The sequence below is a fragment of the Hypanus sabinus genome, chromosome 7 (genome assembly GCF_030144855.1).
Source record: "Hypanus sabinus isolate sHypSab1 chromosome 7, sHypSab1.hap1, whole genome shotgun sequence".
In the NCBI taxonomy this organism is placed as follows: domain Eukaryota; kingdom Metazoa; phylum Chordata; class Chondrichthyes; order Myliobatiformes; family Dasyatidae; genus Hypanus; species Hypanus sabinus.
This window is the reverse complement of record NC_082712.1, coordinates 131,643,092-131,661,015: the sequence shown is the minus strand read 5'-3', so window position 1 is coordinate 131,661,015 and position 17,924 is coordinate 131,643,092. Positions and strand designations below refer to the sequence as shown.

The 17,924-nt window shown below is 40.1% G+C and overlaps 1 protein-coding gene across 1 annotated transcript in view; it reads left to right on the top strand.

Annotated features, from left to right (window-relative positions):
- The window catches only part of si:dkey-9k7.3 (circularly permutated Ras protein 1), a 74,021-nt gene that overhangs the window by 43,600 nt on the left and 12,497 nt on the right, over positions 1-17,924 (top strand). The window contains exons 9-16 of the mRNA XM_059975664.1: positions 1,605-1,694; positions 4,581-4,732; positions 6,521-6,602; positions 9,036-9,160; positions 11,579-11,663; positions 13,176-13,282; positions 14,091-14,203; positions 17,720-17,831. Coding sequence (XP_059831647.1) covers positions 1,605-1,694; positions 4,581-4,732; positions 6,521-6,602; positions 9,036-9,160; positions 11,579-11,663; positions 13,176-13,282; positions 14,091-14,203; positions 17,720-17,831 — 866 coding nt within the window. The remainder of the gene's footprint in view (positions 1-1,604; positions 1,695-4,580; positions 4,733-6,520; positions 6,603-9,035; positions 9,161-11,578; positions 11,664-13,175; positions 13,283-14,090; positions 14,204-17,719; positions 17,832-17,924) is intronic.

Genomic DNA, 17,924 nt, shown 5'->3' with positions numbered 1-17,924 from the left:
TTCTAATTGAACCATTAAAGTATTAAAAATATCAACATGCCTCCCCAAGAGACTGTTCATATGCAACCTGACAGATGCCAGTCAATTGTGGCAGCCAGTGCATTGGAACAGGCTTCTAAAAGCACTGCCATCTCCCAGGATTGAACCCAGTAACTCGGACCATCTTCCATCTCCAGGCACATGACTGGGACCATCCCAATGGTCTCTAGCGCCTGGTTATATCAGCCAGGTTGGCAAGGCCCAGTTGGAAACTTGGATAATTCTGAGCTTCGAGTGCTGCCTCCTTAAATGCCTCTGTTGGTGGTAATTTGTTGCTGGACATACTGGAGGCCGTGGTAGAACAAAGGATGCTGCGGAAAATCCTGGCAATTCTGGACAAGGTTTTTCACCCTCTGTATGCCACCTTAGCTGAACAGAGAAGCACTTTCAGTAATAGACTAAGACAAACGTATTGGTCCAGTGAGTCCTGTATGAGGTCATTCTTACTCTTGGCCATTAGACTCTACAGATGGGGAAGTGATGACCCTCCCCTCCACCGTTAGACTGCTTGTGGAATCTTATGTTTTATTCTTTCTTCTAATATTTGTAGCACTTGTAATGCTACTGAGATGCTGTAATTTCCTTTGGGATCTGTCTGTCTATCTATCTATTTGGCATGCAGGCTTGGCTCATACAAAGCTTCAAGGCTGCAACAGAGAAACACCTTGGGACGCCTTGTATCTGACAGCCTCCCACCCTCCACACACGCTTTCCCACGTGTTTATTCTACCTGTATCTGTAGGCCAAAGAAAAGACTATTAGGCCCTAGGAATTTGGAATGTGGTGTCTCACCATTGAGAACTTTTGAAAAAAATTCCGCTGAATATGAAATGGACAACAAGAGAAAAGATAAATGCACTAATTGATTTGGAAATGACATTTGGTTGCAATAGAATATCAATTTGTTGCTAAAAGTTTTGAAAACCACTGATACCTCAGATTCCAAGAGCAAATCATTTTGCTATGGAGCTGGTGGATTTATTGATATACTGTGAATGTTAATCTGACTTTTTAATTGCACGAAGAAAACTGAAGGAAGGGTCTAGATTTTAATTTTAATTGAAGAGCAAACTGAGTACCTTTCACAGTAGCTCAGTGTACAGAGTATGTGCCACATGGACGCGAAGAATCCCAGGTTTAACCTCTGATTCGGAAAGTGTGGGTACCTGCTGCTCTCTCTGTCCTATTACAGGTTTTGAGAGACTGGCTTCGGCTGCTCTTCCTCCGCCCGGACACAAAACCTACAGGGAAGTAACCAACTCAGGTTTAGTATATAGAACATTTGTCACGTGTGTACTTTGGTAAAAGGTGTATCTTGAAACCGGTTATGCGACAAAGCTGTACATGGCCTGAGGTCCACTATGAATACAGCTGAAATTGCAGGAATAGTTCACAGTGTGAGGTAGGGTGCAGCAAAGTCATTGGGAGCCTATCCTACACCTGTTTGTGTACTTCAGTTCATCAATCCTCATTGTCCCACCTCTATAATACTAAAACAAAAGACTGGCTTTTGTGTAGAAACTATCATTCATTAACACTGACAATATTTCTTCTTTATTTTGCAGAATGTTCAAGAAGCCATCTTGACCTCTTTGAACCATATGACTCAGACTTGTCCCCAGAAGCGAGTTGCCTTGGTGACATTTAATGATGAGGTATGGCTGTCAAATGGGACATAATGGTGGTATTACAATAGATGAGTCAACATTACAAACAGGCACATTAGATTGTTGGTTTTACAAGATTAAAAAGTAATTAGCTTGCAGATACACCAGAGAAGGTGCTTGTAGAAGATAGGGTGGGTCTTTAGACTGAGCAAATGCGAAGTATAACAAAATATATCAGAGGGCAATATGCTTGGTGGATAGCTTGCGTTATCTGACAGCATATGCCAACCAAATTATCTGCCAAAGGTAATGGGTTACATTATCTTGGCTTGTTGTAAATCTCTGCCCGTAATATACACACACACACACACACACCACACACTCACTCACTCACACACACACACACACACACACACACACACACACACACACACACACACACACACACACACACACACACACACATATATATATACAGATGCAATAGAAGCCTCAGGTTTGTGCTAATGGTCTCATGGCAATGGAAACCCCGATTTAACCCAGCCTAATCATAGGACAATTTACAATGACCGATTACCCTACGTTTTTGGACTGTGGGGGGAAACCGGAGCACCTGCAGGAAACCCATACGGTTACGGGGAGAACATACAAGCTCCCTACTGACAGCAGCGGTAATTGAACCCAGGCCGCTGGCACTGTAAGTCATCGTGCTAACCACACCTTCCCCATTATGTGCATTGATTCTACTCAAAGATGGTATCTTCTTAAAAGGTTTTCCAAGAAATTTCTGCTTATCAAAGATGAAATCTGATATTAAGATTTAACCTCTAGGAAATGGACCAGTTTCCCATTTCAGGTCCCCAGTGTCAACAGTGTACAGCAAAATCAAAAGTATAATCCTCTCCAAATCAGCTTCTCCAGTTCTAGTCAGTGCCCATGGCAACAATTTTGCTCTTCTTACGAATGAATTATTTTGAGAGGTTCTGCTGAATGGACTTGCTTGCAGACTTCTCATAATCTTGCTGAGTTATCCATGGTACGTTCATTCAGAAAGTCAGGAGGCATGGGATCCAGGGATACAGAAATGGCTTGCACACAGAAGGCAGAGGGTGGTAGCAGATGGAGCATATTCTGCCTGGAGGTCAGTGACTCGTGGTGTTCCACAGGGATCTGTTCTGGAGCCCCTGCTCTTTGTGATTTTTATAAATGTCTTGGATAAGGAGGTGGAAGGGGAGGTTAGTAAGTCTACAAATGACGGGAAGGCTTCTGGAGTTGTGGAGAGTGTAGAAGGATGTTGTAGGTTATATCAGAACATTAAAAGGATGCAGAATTGAGAAGTGGCAGATGGAGTTCAACCCGGAAAACTGTGAAGCAATTCATTTTGGAAGGTTGAATTTGAAGGCAGAATACAGATATAAAGGCCGGATTCTTAGCAGTGTGAAGGAACAGAGGGATCTTGGAGTTCATATCCATAGATCCCTCAAAGGTGCAGCACAAGTTAATAGGGTGGTTAAGAAGGTGTATGGTCTGTTGGTCTTCATTAGTTACAAGATTGAGTTCAAGAGCCAAACTGTTGCAGCTCTATAAAAGTCTGTTCAGTCCACATTTGGAATATTGTGTTTACGTCTGGTTGTTTCTTTATAGGAATGATGTGGAAGCTTTAAAGAGGGCACAGAGGAGTTTTACCAGGATGTTGCCTGGATTAGAGAACATGCCTTATGAGGAAAGGTTCAGCAAGCTAGGGATTTTCTGTTTGGAGTTAAGAAGGGTGAGAAGTGACTTGATAGAAGTGTACAAGATAACACTAGGCAAAGATTGAATAGATTGTCAGAGACTTTTCCAAGGGCAGAAATGGCTAATATGAAGGGACATTACTTCAAAGTGTTTAGAGGAAACAATAGTGGGGTGGGTATCAGAGGTAAACTTTTTACACAGAGTGCATTTAAGAAACTCTTAAATAGGCACATGGGTGATAGAAAAATAGAGGGCTATGTAGGAGGGATCATAAAGTAGATTAAAAAGTTGGCATAACATTGTGGGCCAAAGGGCCTGTATTGGGCCGTAGTGTTCTATGTTGTAAAATGGAGGATAGCTTTGCATGAATGGTTCATATTAATAGACATGTTGGACCAAAACTGTTCGTTGGTCACTAAGCAGTTGTCTTGTATTGTCTTGTATGTCAGTGATTCTAAATGACTTCCAGTTTGGTAGTTCAATGCCAAACCTCTTTTTCGCCGCCCTTAAATGATGTCTTTTATAACAATATTTTCTCGAGGCCATTAAGTGCATCATATTTGCTGGATTCATTTGCTGGTGTGAAGGTTCAAGCTGCGATTTTAATTAGATTTCAGAATCTCATGCATTTTATGCAACTATTTCATTTTGATGTCTTATGCTCACCGTAACATATTAAGTAATTAAATACTTCCAGTTTTTATTGTTAAGTATATTCCTTTCAGATTTAATTTTAAAGGAATTCTTTCAATTCACTGACATAACACACTGATTTTTAAAAGATTTTATCCCCCTACTTCCTACATGCTCCTTTGCATTAAGTGGAATATCTATGAACCAGCACAATCAGGTGGTGTTACAAAATGTGTCTTATTTTTTAAAAGGCCTTTTAAAAAAACCTTTTCCAATTAATACCTTTGCTCTCAAAAGACCTGACATTACAGCCTCCTCACAGGCTGACAAATAAAAATAAAAAGCAGAAGCTCCCAAGTTTGATTAACTAAGATTGGAAACATGATAATTTTTGTGGATGGGGCCAATATTTTTAAAACTGGAGCTAACAAAGTCCTGTAAATCCAAGTTTCTTTGAACATCGTTTATGTTCAAAACTCTGCAATCCTTTATAGCAGCTCTGGGTGAAATCCTCCAAAAAGAAACAACTGGGGTAATACTAGGGCTCTACCTCTTTTCTGTTACCAGGTAACAATCTATGGTGATGGAACACAGATGCCTACCAAACTGAGTGATTATCAGCTGTTGGATTCAGACTACCTAAGGGAAAAGGGGAGAGATTATCCAAGCCCACGATGCATTGCAGAGAGCCTTCAAACACTAAGCTATAGGGTCAATGAGTAAGTGCTGAATTTATTGTTTACCAATTAGATGTTTATTTTCATACATTTTGCAATGCAGCTCAGAGCAGGCCCTTCCGGGTCTTTGAGGCATGCTGCCCCAGCAACCCCACAACCCCAATTTTACCCTAACCTAATCATGGGAGAATTTAGAATGACAATTAACTTACCCAGTGCGTCTTTGGACTGTGGGAGGAAGCCAGAGCACGCAGAGAAAACCCGCATACTCTATGCAGAGGATGTACAGAGACTCCTTACTGAGGTTGCTGGAATTGAACTCTGAACCCCTGAACTATAATCCGATCTGTAATAGCGTCATGCTAACCACTATGTAACCATGGTGCTTATTGACAACAATCGATTAAAGGATTCAAAGCTCTGTGGTGGAATTGGCTCATATAAAGGTAGCACAACTCTCTGACAGCCAGTTCCATGGAGATCATCTGCTACCAGCAAGGCTGAGTGTGAAGAAATGCTCAAGATGGTTTCAATGGGCATTTTCTTACTTTCCACGCCTGACACTCCAAACTCATCTTAGTGATGGAAATCCAAGCGCTCTTTCAGTCTAAAATAACACAAAAACTTAGTTAGAGCAGGTGCTTAGTGGAGGATGAGAGGGTTTGGAATAACCTGTCAGGCAGAGCAGTAGAGGCACAGGCGACAGGTAGACTGGATGCTGCGCAAGGTGACAGGCTGACGGAAGTTGAATAGTAGACCTAGAGTTTCTATATCAAGCAGCCTGTTCTTCTGTCTTAGCGATCTGCCTCATTTAATCATCTATTTTACAGTTTCATTTTGTTTGTTTTTAACACTGGGCTCTGCTGAAAGCAGTGGATCATTTTACAAATGACCAAGTTAGTACCAGCCTTCTTTTAATTTGATTATCAGGGACTTTCACAGTCAATGGTGTTCAGCTTATGTTCACAAACTGCCCAACACTGGTCTCTAAGTTGTTTTATATTCCTATTTGATTACAGTTTAAATGTTAACTTTTGCTAAGCTTGGGCAACGCAGCATAGGTAAGCCAATTACATGGGTGGCACAGCAAGTGGAAACTGGGAGAGTACATCTCACGCACAACCTCTCATGGTCCCAGAACACATCCTACACAATCAGGAAAGCTCACCAACACCTCTACTTGCTGCAGGGGCTGAAGAGAGCTGGACTTTGCACATCTATACTCGGGTCACTCTACAGATGTGCTGTAGAGGGCATCCTCACAAGCTGCATCACTACATGGTACAGAAACTGCACGGTGGCAGACAGGAAGGCTCTACAACAGGTAGTCAAAACTGCCCAATGCATCACCGGAACCAGCCTACCCACCATCAAGGACATAAATACAGAAAAGGGCCAGTAACATCATGAAGGATCCCATCCACCCTGCTCATGGACTATTTGTTCCACACCATCAGGAGGAGGCTGCGTAGCATCCACGCCGGGACCACCAGACTCAAAAACTGTTATTTTCCCCAAGCAGTAAAGCTGAACAACACATCCACCCACTAACCCAACCAGCACTTTATCACTTTCCTGTCAGTGACATCTTATGTACAGAACTCTATTGCCTAGCATCACATTATAGATATACAATCAATGTGTATAAGCTATCTTGTGTTTTTATATTTTATTATTGTGTTCTTTATCATACTGTGTATTTTTTTGCACTAAATTGGACCGGAGTAACAATTACTTTATTCTCCTTTACGCTTGTGTACTGGAAATTACATTAAACAATTTTGAATTTGTGCCTCAATTTGACACATTATTTATAATTCTTCCCTACAGACTGAGAGAACAAGGTGCTACTGCCCTGGGTCCAGCGGCCCTTGTAGCAGTGTCCATGGCATCAAAGAGTCCTGGGTCAAAGGTAGGTTGGGTAGCATCTAGAACCAGGGCCACAGAAAAATAACTGAGGTGTGTGTCTAATTGCTCCTTCAAAGTGCCAGGACTGATGTGATGGCTGAGTGATCCTCTGTGTTTTTAAACTTATTAACCATGTTCATCAAAATCTAGTGGTACTTTGATACTAGTTTAACAAAATTGAAGATCAATGCTCCAATTAAGCTTCCCTCTTATTTGGAAACGTAGAAATATAGAAAATCTGCAGCACAATACAGGCCTTCGGTCCACAAAGCTGTGCCGAATATGTCCTTATCTTAGAAATTACCTAAGGTTACCCATAGCCTTCTATTTTTCTGAGCTCCATGTACCTGTCCAGGACTCTCTTAAAAGACCCTATCATATCCACCTCCACCACCATTGCCAACACCTTTCTCTCACAGGTACAATTTAAAAGGACTGCTAGCCATTAACTTACAGGTTTGTCCCTGACTTCTGACTGTTGCATTGCCCTGAAAAGTTGGCTGCTTTCTAAAGTTGCTGAAGTCTAAGGTGCCTCTTGCTAATTAACTTGCCTATGCCAAGCTTCCTGTAAAACTCTGCTTTTCCCAACCCTGACTCCATTAGTAGTTATTTCCTTGGGAATGTAGCATCACCAGGAAGTAGATGGAGCAAGATGAGTGAGTGAAGCTTTCTCAGTGGCAGGCCATGGCTGACCAGGATATTCACCAAGTAATACCTTAATATCTCAGGGTAGCTCTAAGTATGAGCAAGGAGATCTTCAGTGAAATAAACCACTTGTTCCAACCACAACTGCTACTCTGAGCAGAGTAGGAGGGACTACTTTGTTAGTGGGTATCAAAGTCCCATTTTACTTGAGGTTCTGTAGGTCAGAATTCTTCCAAGCTGCAGATGAAGACTTTGCAGCATCTGGCAATTTACCATCCATGGTTGCGAGATACTCTATCCCAGGGAGCTGAGTATATTTCATTCTCTCTCGCCAACATGCAGCACACAATGTGACGATATGCTTCTGAGAATTGCAGAGTTTCCTGTGGTACTGCAGACCACTGAGTGCACATGTGTCAATTCACAAACAAAAGGAATTCCACGTCCTCAGGGCCCAGGTAGTACTTGGCCAAACACAAGCACATCATGAAGGCTCACGCCCAACATCCAGGCAGGAACTGAGTACCCATCATGCAATGGTGATAGCCCACTGTGCCGTCTACATTTTAGCTGTGATAATATGTGGAAGGTGGTCATCACTAACGCGCTAAGAGTATTGTTGTAATTCTGGCTTGTGCACTGAAAGCATGTATTGAACTTCATGAAACGTATTAGAAAAGAGCAGTGGTAAGCTCAAGTGCCCAACTTATTTGGCTATGAACACAACTCCAATTTTCCCTGCATCATCAGCCCTACAGCCTACCTTCTTTCTGTTGCTGATTGTAACAGTGTGACTTGGAAGCAGCACGAAAATAAAGGACAAGATAAAAATTCAAACTTAAATTTATTAATCAACTGATATCAACCAATAACCTATGGTCTGCCTATTCCTATATTTCAAAACAATCCTACCCAAGTGACTGATGCAGGACTGGTATAAGTGGAAGTGAAGTTTTAGTGGAACAGACTGCAGCTGAAGTCCAGGCAGTCAATCAGAGGAGGATTAGTAATGGAATCATGAATATTGCTTACCAAAGTCCTCAAATCCTGGTTAGAACAGTATTGATTTAAATTATGCAGTGCTGCCTTTTCTAGCCCCTGCTATCAAGTGTAACACATTGTTGTTGTTGAATAAACTCTTCTTGGGCTTCCAGCCAGGTACAATTATCGATTATAACTAACCTTTCAATGACAATCTCTGTCATCTTCATCAGGGATGATGCCTGGGCGTGTCTAGTCCAGCGGTAATTATACCACCCAGTCATCAAAACGTTGGTTATAATTGATAATTGTACCTGGCTGAAAGCCTGAGAAGAGTTTATTCGTCATATACACTGGGAAAGCACTAGATCCTTTTTGTTGCCTTCTTTAAATTTTATCTGCAATGCACCATCCTAGAGTGGTAGTAGAGGCAGATACATTATAGACTGTTAAAAAGTGTTTAGATTAGCACTTGAATGTCAAGAAAATGGAAGAATATGGGCATTGTGTAGGCAGAGGGGTTAGTCAGGTTTCTCATTTGATTACTAATTTAACTGGATCAGCACAACACTGTGAGTCATGGGGCCTGTTCCTATGCTGTACTATGTTCTATGCAATGCCAATGCACTCCATGAAGAAACATCTTTAGCAGGGAATGCCTCTTTCATATTCAGTCTGCCATCAAAAACCAATGGTGATGGTTCTGGGGTTTGACACAATAACCTTTGCTGCAACCTAGTAGAAAGTGTGTTTTCTTAAGTTTTATTTTCAAAGACAATTCTCTAATTTGAGTGAGTTTGGTTACTTTCAGGTAATCATCTGTACAGATGGGAAAGCAAATATAGGCCTCGGATACTTGGAGAGTGTGGAGGAAGATATGTACGCGTGTTCTAAACAGTTTTACACTGACTTAGGAGAGCAAGCAACTCTAAATGGGTAAGCAATCCTCTTTTATGCTCCAAGTTGTTGCATTTAAAGTTAGCATGACTTATATTCATATTGCATCCTAATGAAAATCAAAAAAGGCTGAAAATGCTGAAAAGAAATCAGGATCTATGGAAATCTAAATAAAGTTAATGCTTCAGATCTGAAAACTTTTGTCAGAAATTCTTATTCTCTTTCCACACTGATCATTTCCAGCATTTTCTGTTTTTTTTATTTGAAAATAACATCTTGGCAGATTGAAAAAGTACTTTGAAGGATTATATGTGTAGTGAATAACTTCTGTGGCTATCTGGGTAAGTGAAAACATCATTAATCACTTAGGGATACCAATGGTGTGAAGGAAATGCTCTTTAGGATTGTTCAAAAGCCTATCATTTATACCAGTTTGTTCATGAGTTCCTGCAGATGGCCGATTTGGATCAGAGATCAAACTGACCTGAAAAATCAATCTAATTCCAAAAATTCCAGATCTGTTTTCTATCACTTATTCATGGGGTTGAGAAGGAAATTAAATAACGCAGATCAAATGGTGGAACAGATTCAATGGGCTGAAATTTTGTGCCAGAGTCTTTGTAGTCTTTATAACTTGTCTTCTGATGGATAGTCTCTCACCTTTAGACTTACTTACCTCCTGTGTGTAAACATTACAGACAGGCTAACTGGCCACTGTAAAATATCTCTATTGTTCAGGAGAATGGCAGATCAAGGCAAATGTAGAAAGAAAAAAAACTGAAATTGGTATACAATGTGTGTGAATGTTTGATTGTCTGGACAGGCTTGGTGGGCCAAAGGGCACGTCTCCCCACTGCATGTCTGATTCTGACTTTTTTTTTTGTCTTCATCATTTTTCAGTGAAATTTTCCCTCCTTTTTCAAAACTATAACTGTTACCTTCAACATACTCTAAATCATCTCCGCTCACTTCACCTTCTCTGCACTGTCATTCATATCCACAAGAAACTGCGGAGAGTTATAGACACAGCTCAGAGATTCACAGGAACCAGCTTCCCTTCTATGGATTCTGTCTGTAATTCTCACCACCTCACTAAAGCAGCCAGCAAATCAAAGTTCCACCCACCCTAGTCCTTCTCTCTTCCCCCCTTTCCCAACAGGCAGGAGATACAAAGTCTGAAAGCACGTACAACCTGACTCAAGGAAACCATCAATCACACTGTTAATCAGACTCCTGAATAGATCTCTTGTACAATAAAATGGACCCTTGACTTCACAATGTACCTCGTTAAGATCTTTTACTTTATCACTTACCTACACTGCACTTTGTAAGTAGATTTCACACTTAATTCTGCATTGTTTTACTTTATTCAGCTCACTGCTCTGTGCGATGATTTGATCTGCATAAACAGCATGTTTTTCCCTGTATCTCGGTACAGGTAACAACAACATATCAATTTCAATGTCCTGCTGAATTAGTACAATAACGTGTGATCTACTTGTCTATTTTAGATAGTCCTCCTTCCTAAAATGTGCTTTTCCACAGGATTCACTTTAGAAGGTTGAATTTGAAAGCAGAATGCAATGCTAATAGCAGGACTCTTACTAGTGTGGAGGAACAGAGGCTCCTGGGGTTCATGCCTCTCATCCTGGGGTCCTTCAAAGTTGCAGTGCAAGTTGATAGGGTGGTTAAGAAGGGGGTATAGTGCGTTGGCCTTCATTAGACTGGGAATTGAGTTCAAGAGCCGTGAGGTGATGTTTCAGCTCTGTAAAACTCTGGTTAGACCACACTTGGAATATTGTGTTCATTTCTGGTCACCTCATTATAGGAAGGATGATGAGAGGGTGCAGAAGAGATTTACCAGGATGGTGTCTGGATTAGAAAGGATGTCTTATGAAGATAGGCTGAGTGAGCTCAGGCTTTTCTCCTTGGACAGCCAGATACTTTCTCCCAGGGTGGAAATGGCTAATACTATAACTTTAAGGTGTTGTGAAGTAAGTACAGGGGGAATGTCAGAAGTAAGTTTTTTTATACACAGAAAGTTGTGGGTGCATGCGAAACATTTCCAGGGGTGGTGGTAGAAGCAGATACATTAGAGAGATTTAAAAGAATCTTAGAAAGACATATGGATGAAATAAAAATGGCTGTCTATGTTGGAGGAAAGCATTAGATTGATCTTGGGGTAGTTTAAAAGGTCAGCAGAATATTATCTGTCAAAGGCTCTCTACTGTGATGTACTGTTCTATGTTGTCTATTTGCCTTTCATCAGCACCCCACTGTGGACAGATATAAAAAATAGCAGCTGTCAAGTAACATTTGCATATTGATTATAAAACCTTCTTACTTACAGTTTACGTCTGTACTACAGCAGAGTTCCTGCTCATAAAGTTGTAACAAAAATGTCACAAAATAAAAATGGTGTGCTGCACAGTTTCATGTTTTCTGTTCTTGCTCTAGGGTAATTGTATCGGTTCTGACAATAGAGGGCACAGACTGTAGACTGGCAGAACTTGGAAAATTGGCAGATCGGACAGGAGGAAGGGTAAGAATGCAAAGGAAGAGGAAGTAGTAATTAGTAGTTCAGTTAATACAATGAATTAAAAAAACACAACAGAACTCAGGTTGCTATATCTAAAGATAACTGAACAATGTCAACATATGATATTTTTTTTACAGTTCAGAAGCGTCAGTCTCATTTTAATCTCCTTTAGTGCTTCAGTGATGTAATGCATAATGTGACATGGAATTGACATGTAAAAATAAGGCAGACCCACTTCAATTCCTGGCATGCAATAGGTTAACTAATCTCTGTTGAAGCAGCTTTGTCGGGCAGGAGAAACAAGTTAGCTGTGGCTACTTGCCAGAAGGATATCCAGCAGCAAGGAGGTAATTGCTGACCTTAGTCAATCTTCACAGAATGTGCTCCATATTATACTCCTATTAGAAGATAAAGTTTCTGACCTTGTGCACCTGATAATGTCCTATAATCTATGGTTCATATTGACTTTCTTATCAACAAAAGACCTTCGGCCACTACGTCAATGCAAGAGTCTTCTGCTTGTCCTTCACCAACTGGTACCTGTATGCTGAGTGCGTTATTCATGGTTAGAGTGATATAAGCACATATTTGTTGCTTACTGGAAGACTGAGAGTTAGCATTCTGCTTCTAAGTTAATTTCTCATTATCTTGATGCAAGTAAACAATATGGAATTGCAAATATGAGGATTTACTGAAAAATTACCTTATCCAACAATAATCAACAATTGTTTAGTTCACTTCCAATTTAAATCCCGCTTTTTAAAATGCAAAGTCATTGTTTGGCATTGGGTAGTAAAGTTAGCATCTGATCACCTTGAAGAAGGGGAATGAAAAACCTAACTGGAAATTTGTGATTCTGAATCGATGTACACACATCTATCTGTCTGGCCATCTATATATTAAATAATCTCACTATTCAGCTGAAGTTATTGCTGTTAAATTCACCACTGGAATTTCTAGCTCTGAACAACATGTTGGCAAGCATTTACAATTACATTTGATAAAAGATGGACTTAGACTGATTAGTTTTCCCAACTTTTTTTTCCTATGCTTAAATTTTCACAAGTACCTTGGTATCCATGAGGACTAGATTCCTTTTTCTAAGTATGAATGTAGTTTTTGGGATGGCAGCTTCACACTGTTGCAAACAATGAGTGAGTGGCCCATCGGAGATACAAGGGTTTAACTTGCCATGGAACGTTCTTGCACATTGGTATTCTGAAGATCACACAGGCCCTTCAATTTGATCCTTCCAGTTATATTTTTCTTCATTTAACATTTCATTAGACACCCACATCATGCCTTAACTTTTAATCATCAATGCGTAAGTCCCTCAGTGGACTCCCTCATACTATGCCTCAACAGCAAGGTTTCAGCCCACATTGAGGCACACACGTTTTGTCTGATCCACCATTTTGTAAGTCCAATGAAGCAACTGGTCTGTGCCTTTCACTCTACTTTTTGGCTTTCTTCTCATCCTGCCAGGCATGCTCATTTAATCATTTCTCATTTCAGGTCAACATTGTTAACCCAGTTAATTTGCCAAATGAGATTCAGGCAACTCTAGAAGATGATGTTATTGCAACTGATGTTACTGTCAGCTTTGTAGTCACTGAGCAGATGTAAGTGAAATCTCCTGAGCTAAAATATGCCTCTGAAGCTATCTGCTGATTTCTGTGGTTTGGCCAAAGGCCGAATGATTCACTGAAAGCTGGGTGTTTTCCTCTGTGCACATGACATCAACAAAAATAATATCAAATTGCACCTATGTAATGCCTTTAGCCAGTAAGATGTCCAGGATATTTTGCAGAAGATAGTATATAAAGAACACTAAGGAGAAATTAAGAGAAAGGAAGTGTAGAGTTCGATATTGAAGAATCTTCTAAATAATGGTAACAAATGTAGCAGGCAGCCAACGGCGAAAGATTGGACAGAGAATTCCAGATGCCGGTGCATCATAGTTAAACATTATGACATGTGAAGAGAGAAAAACTTTGGAATTTGTAAGGCACAAAGGGGAGTAGATTTCCATCATTGTTCCCAATTTCCATTTGCTTTGATAATAAAATTCTCAACCTTGTGTTTGAATCCTTTCATGGTGCCAACCATCCCTAACTCTGTCTCAGCTCCAGCCTTACCCCAGTTTTAGCTTCTTACACAGTCGTCACTTTCATGACTTTACCACTAGCATCCATGTAATCAGTTAGCCAAGTTCTGGGATTCCTTTTTCAACTTTGCAATCTATTTCCTTATTTACCTCCCTCTTAAACCCACTGCCACCCACCCTTTTACAATCTCCATATTTAGTTTGTTGCTTATTGCCTGATTCTCTTCCAATGCTGTGCCTTGAAAGATTATATTATCTTAAAAATTATGCAAGCTGTTACTGCTTCTGGTGCAATAAGAAAACTTGTTTTTTTTTGTATTTAGGTATTTTAGATATGAAGAGCAAACAGGAAATAAGCTAGTGAAGCAAGTTGGAAATGTGACCAAAGATACGGAGCTGACATTTGAATTTGGAATAAAAGAATCTCACATTCAATGTAAGTTTTAGAAAGGATTGCCAGCTGTACCAAACTAAGTAGATTACAGTTTTACTAATGTGGTAATTGTCACCGAGTTACATTACTTTGCAGGAAGATTCCAAAAATTCAAATAGTACGGTCGCTCAGATTCTTATCAAGCAAAATATTGTAAGCCAATGTGAAAAGCTGCAAGTACTAAAAATACAACATAAATTATGCAAAAATGTGAAGATCAGTCAGCACTTGTGATGCCTTCATAAGATAGTAATGAAAGCCCGTTGAACAATTGACAAAAAGGCAGAGAGAAGACATGCATGTTGACTGCATAAAGATATAACTCTGTTGAAGATTATATGAAATATCGCACTGCTTCCAGATGTCCCCAAGCCTTTATAGGCAATTCAGTACAAACTACGTAAGAGATAACAGCTGACACAGGGACCACACAGGCAGACAGAAAAGACAAAAGAACGTGTCCCAGAACCTCTGCATATATGGCAAAAAGCAAAAAGTTTTATAAGAGGGTGGAGGGTGGGGAGGGGATGTATAGCAGACAAAATTACAGATATTAAGTTGAATTTGGCAGTGAAAAATGGGAATTCTTTGCCATCTGCCAATTAATTAATTTTGAGTGCCCAGTACCAGTTATACCTGCATTCCAATTAAACTGAAATTAACAGAGACGAATTGTTATAAGGAAAGGACACCACTGAATGGATGTTTCAGTGAGCTCACCACTGGTCTTAGACTATGGTGAACTGAGACATTTCGAACAGACAATTGAACATAATATTGTTCATTTGAAACAGTTAAGGAAAATAGATCTACATCCCTACATCCCAGTCTACATTTAATGTACAGCTCTACAGCTCCACATCCCACTCTTTGTTACCATTGGCCCACTGCATAGGACTGCCTCAGAATTCATGATCATAATTCATGAAAGGATATCCCCTGATTTGCACAAGAAATGGAGAAAAGGAACAAAGATGCAGCTGAATCTTCAGAGGTAGAGTTAAACCATACAGTCTGTTCTGTTTAGGAGGATATTTACTCTGTATCTCAGTCATCTCACACCAAGATGATTGATTGATTGATGGTTTTGAAGTTGGGGTGGTCTTGGGGAGTTAGCGGTTAGGTTAGGGTTTAGGGACAGGGATGAGGGGGAGTGCTCTGCAGTCAAAGGTTGGTGATCCCTGTGGAATATTTTTGTATTAGTACAAATTAAACAAAACAGCAAATGTCAGGAGGACTTTGTAGACCAGGTAGCAACAATGGGGAGAGAAACAGAGTTAACATTTTGTGTATTTGGCTTGACTAATTTAGTTTCTAGTATTCACAACAGTCTGCCTTTGGACTACTAGCTGTCTTCTGATGCTGGAGGACTGTAATTTGCCTCCTCTCTCTGATGTTTCCATTATTTTAATGTTTCTTTTGCATTTCTTAAAGTATTCCTCCCACAGTCCAAAGACTTATTGGTTAGTAGGTTAATAGGTCATTGTAAATTGTTCTGTGATTTGGCTAGGGTTCAATCAGTGAAAGGGCCTGTTCCATGCTTTATCCCTAAATTTATTTATTTACTTAGAGGCACAGTGCAGAACTGTATCTCTAGGAGCTTAAGGATTTCTGGGGTCTGTGGGAAGGGGTAAGAAGAAGTGGAAGTTGTAAGGGAAACACCTTTAGGGAGTTCTTTTTCACTTCCTAGAATTAGGAAAGTGGGTCAGGTGAACTTCACTCTGCTCTGAATCAGTTAGGGGGGAAAGAAAAACTAGGAAGTCTGCAGCAATTTGAAATCTGATGTCGATCACTTGCACCAAACGCTGCTAGTGTCGGGATCTTGTGTACCATCAACATCTGCTTTAGGAAATGTGCAGGTGCATCTATATCATGCATAAATCAAAAGCCAAGAAACTTGATTATGTAAACCTTTTCTCCCAGCATCCAAAAGCTGACATTGCTCAAGAGTCAAAAGTGATAAAATAATTTCTCTATCATTTCATTTCACTCCAGAAATTTAACCAGCTACTTACAACAATGATTCATCCTTGGGAGTCTAACACAACTTCCATGCAGAGGATTATGAGTTTCCTCTAGGAACATTTTGTTTATAGCATTTTGAATCATACTGTACTTGGGAAATTATTGATGGGCACGCCCAAGACAGCTGTGTTCTGATACTGCAGTGCTGATTTCTATGGTAAAGTTGATTTTTTGGGACACAATGTAGACCAACCCACTCATCAACTCCTCCTCAGTGGCCAAAGCCTTCATACGATAATCCCCTCTGCCTTCTGAATTATCTCATGATCCTCTGATCAGCTCACAACATCCGTCCCACGCCAGCTTTCAGAACCTCCCTTTCCCATTCATTTATCTTAGTTGCCAACCTGGTCCCAGGCTCAGGGTACTGCCGAAATTCCCAGCGCGATGCCCATAAATGAAATACACATTAATGCCCCATCACGTCAAGTATCTAGTGCACCCATTAAACGACTAGACTATCTAGGCAAAGCCATTAAGAAAATTTCCGCTCAATATATTAGACCGGAAAGGTTTGGCAGAATATCGTCCTTCCGCTTTCTACAACAGGAGTATGGCAGAAATTTAGACTTAGTGGCTTTTGCACAAGCCTATAAATATTGTAAAGTAAGCAAATGGATGTGGAAATCAGAACAGGAGTAGATCAGCCAGTCCCTTAAGCCTTTCCTGCCATTCGGTTATGATTATGGTTGATCTAATTTTTTCCATGCCAAATCCATTCAGGTCTTTCAAAAATGCATCTAGTTCCTCTTTAACTATCTCCAGAGTTGTCCTGGGTATAGTATGCCACAGATTGACCATACACTGCAGCTCAGTTTTATGTGGTTTAATTTTGTAAATAAATGTAAATAAATCCTTAAATTTCTAGTTTATCTTAGATAGTAGTTGAGGTTTGCAGACCTCCTGTCTGAAATCAATTCTCCTAGTGGCAAATGCAACATCTGCTATGGCATGAACTTTATCTTTAATCTTCACTTTAGCCCATACCCTCAAAGATTCAACTGCATTCTTAACTACATTTCTCAGTTTGTGAACAACAACAACCTGCATCTGCAGCGCATATTTTCTGTCTCAGTGCACTTGACGCTAACGTTAAAACTTTATCAACAGTATTCCTCCTGGTGACCTTTCTAGAAAATGTTTTATGTGTGGACAGTGGGTGAAACCAATAGCAACTGGCTAAAATGATCAGTGAAACAAACTATTCCAGCCAAATTAGAAGGTATGAGTCAAAACTGGCCACTTTGATCTGAAACCAGAGGCTAACCTTCCCTAAAAAAATAACCAAGCTAAAAGGACAGAAGGAAACTGGCAAAAAGCAAGAAAGTAGTAATGGTATCACCCTAGGAATTGTCTGTAATGGGTACAGATAGAAAAGGGTGGGGAGCTGGGAAAATTAGTCATATAAACTTGATGTGTTCTGCACTAGGTTCAATGTAACCTTTAATTTCCTGCCTTTATTAAGATAACATGAATATATTTCAATTCTTTCAGCTCTCCAAGATAATGAGAAGCTGCCCTTCCAGCTGCAACTAAACTTTACCACTCGAGATAGAAGAAAGGCTTGTCGCATTATTAGTCAGGAGAAACATATCACAAACAACAGGTACACCATCTGGCCACTTGGCTTTCATTTTTTAAGACTTCATAAACATTCACCATTCATTCTAACATTTAAAATTTGCATATTAAATTTCCT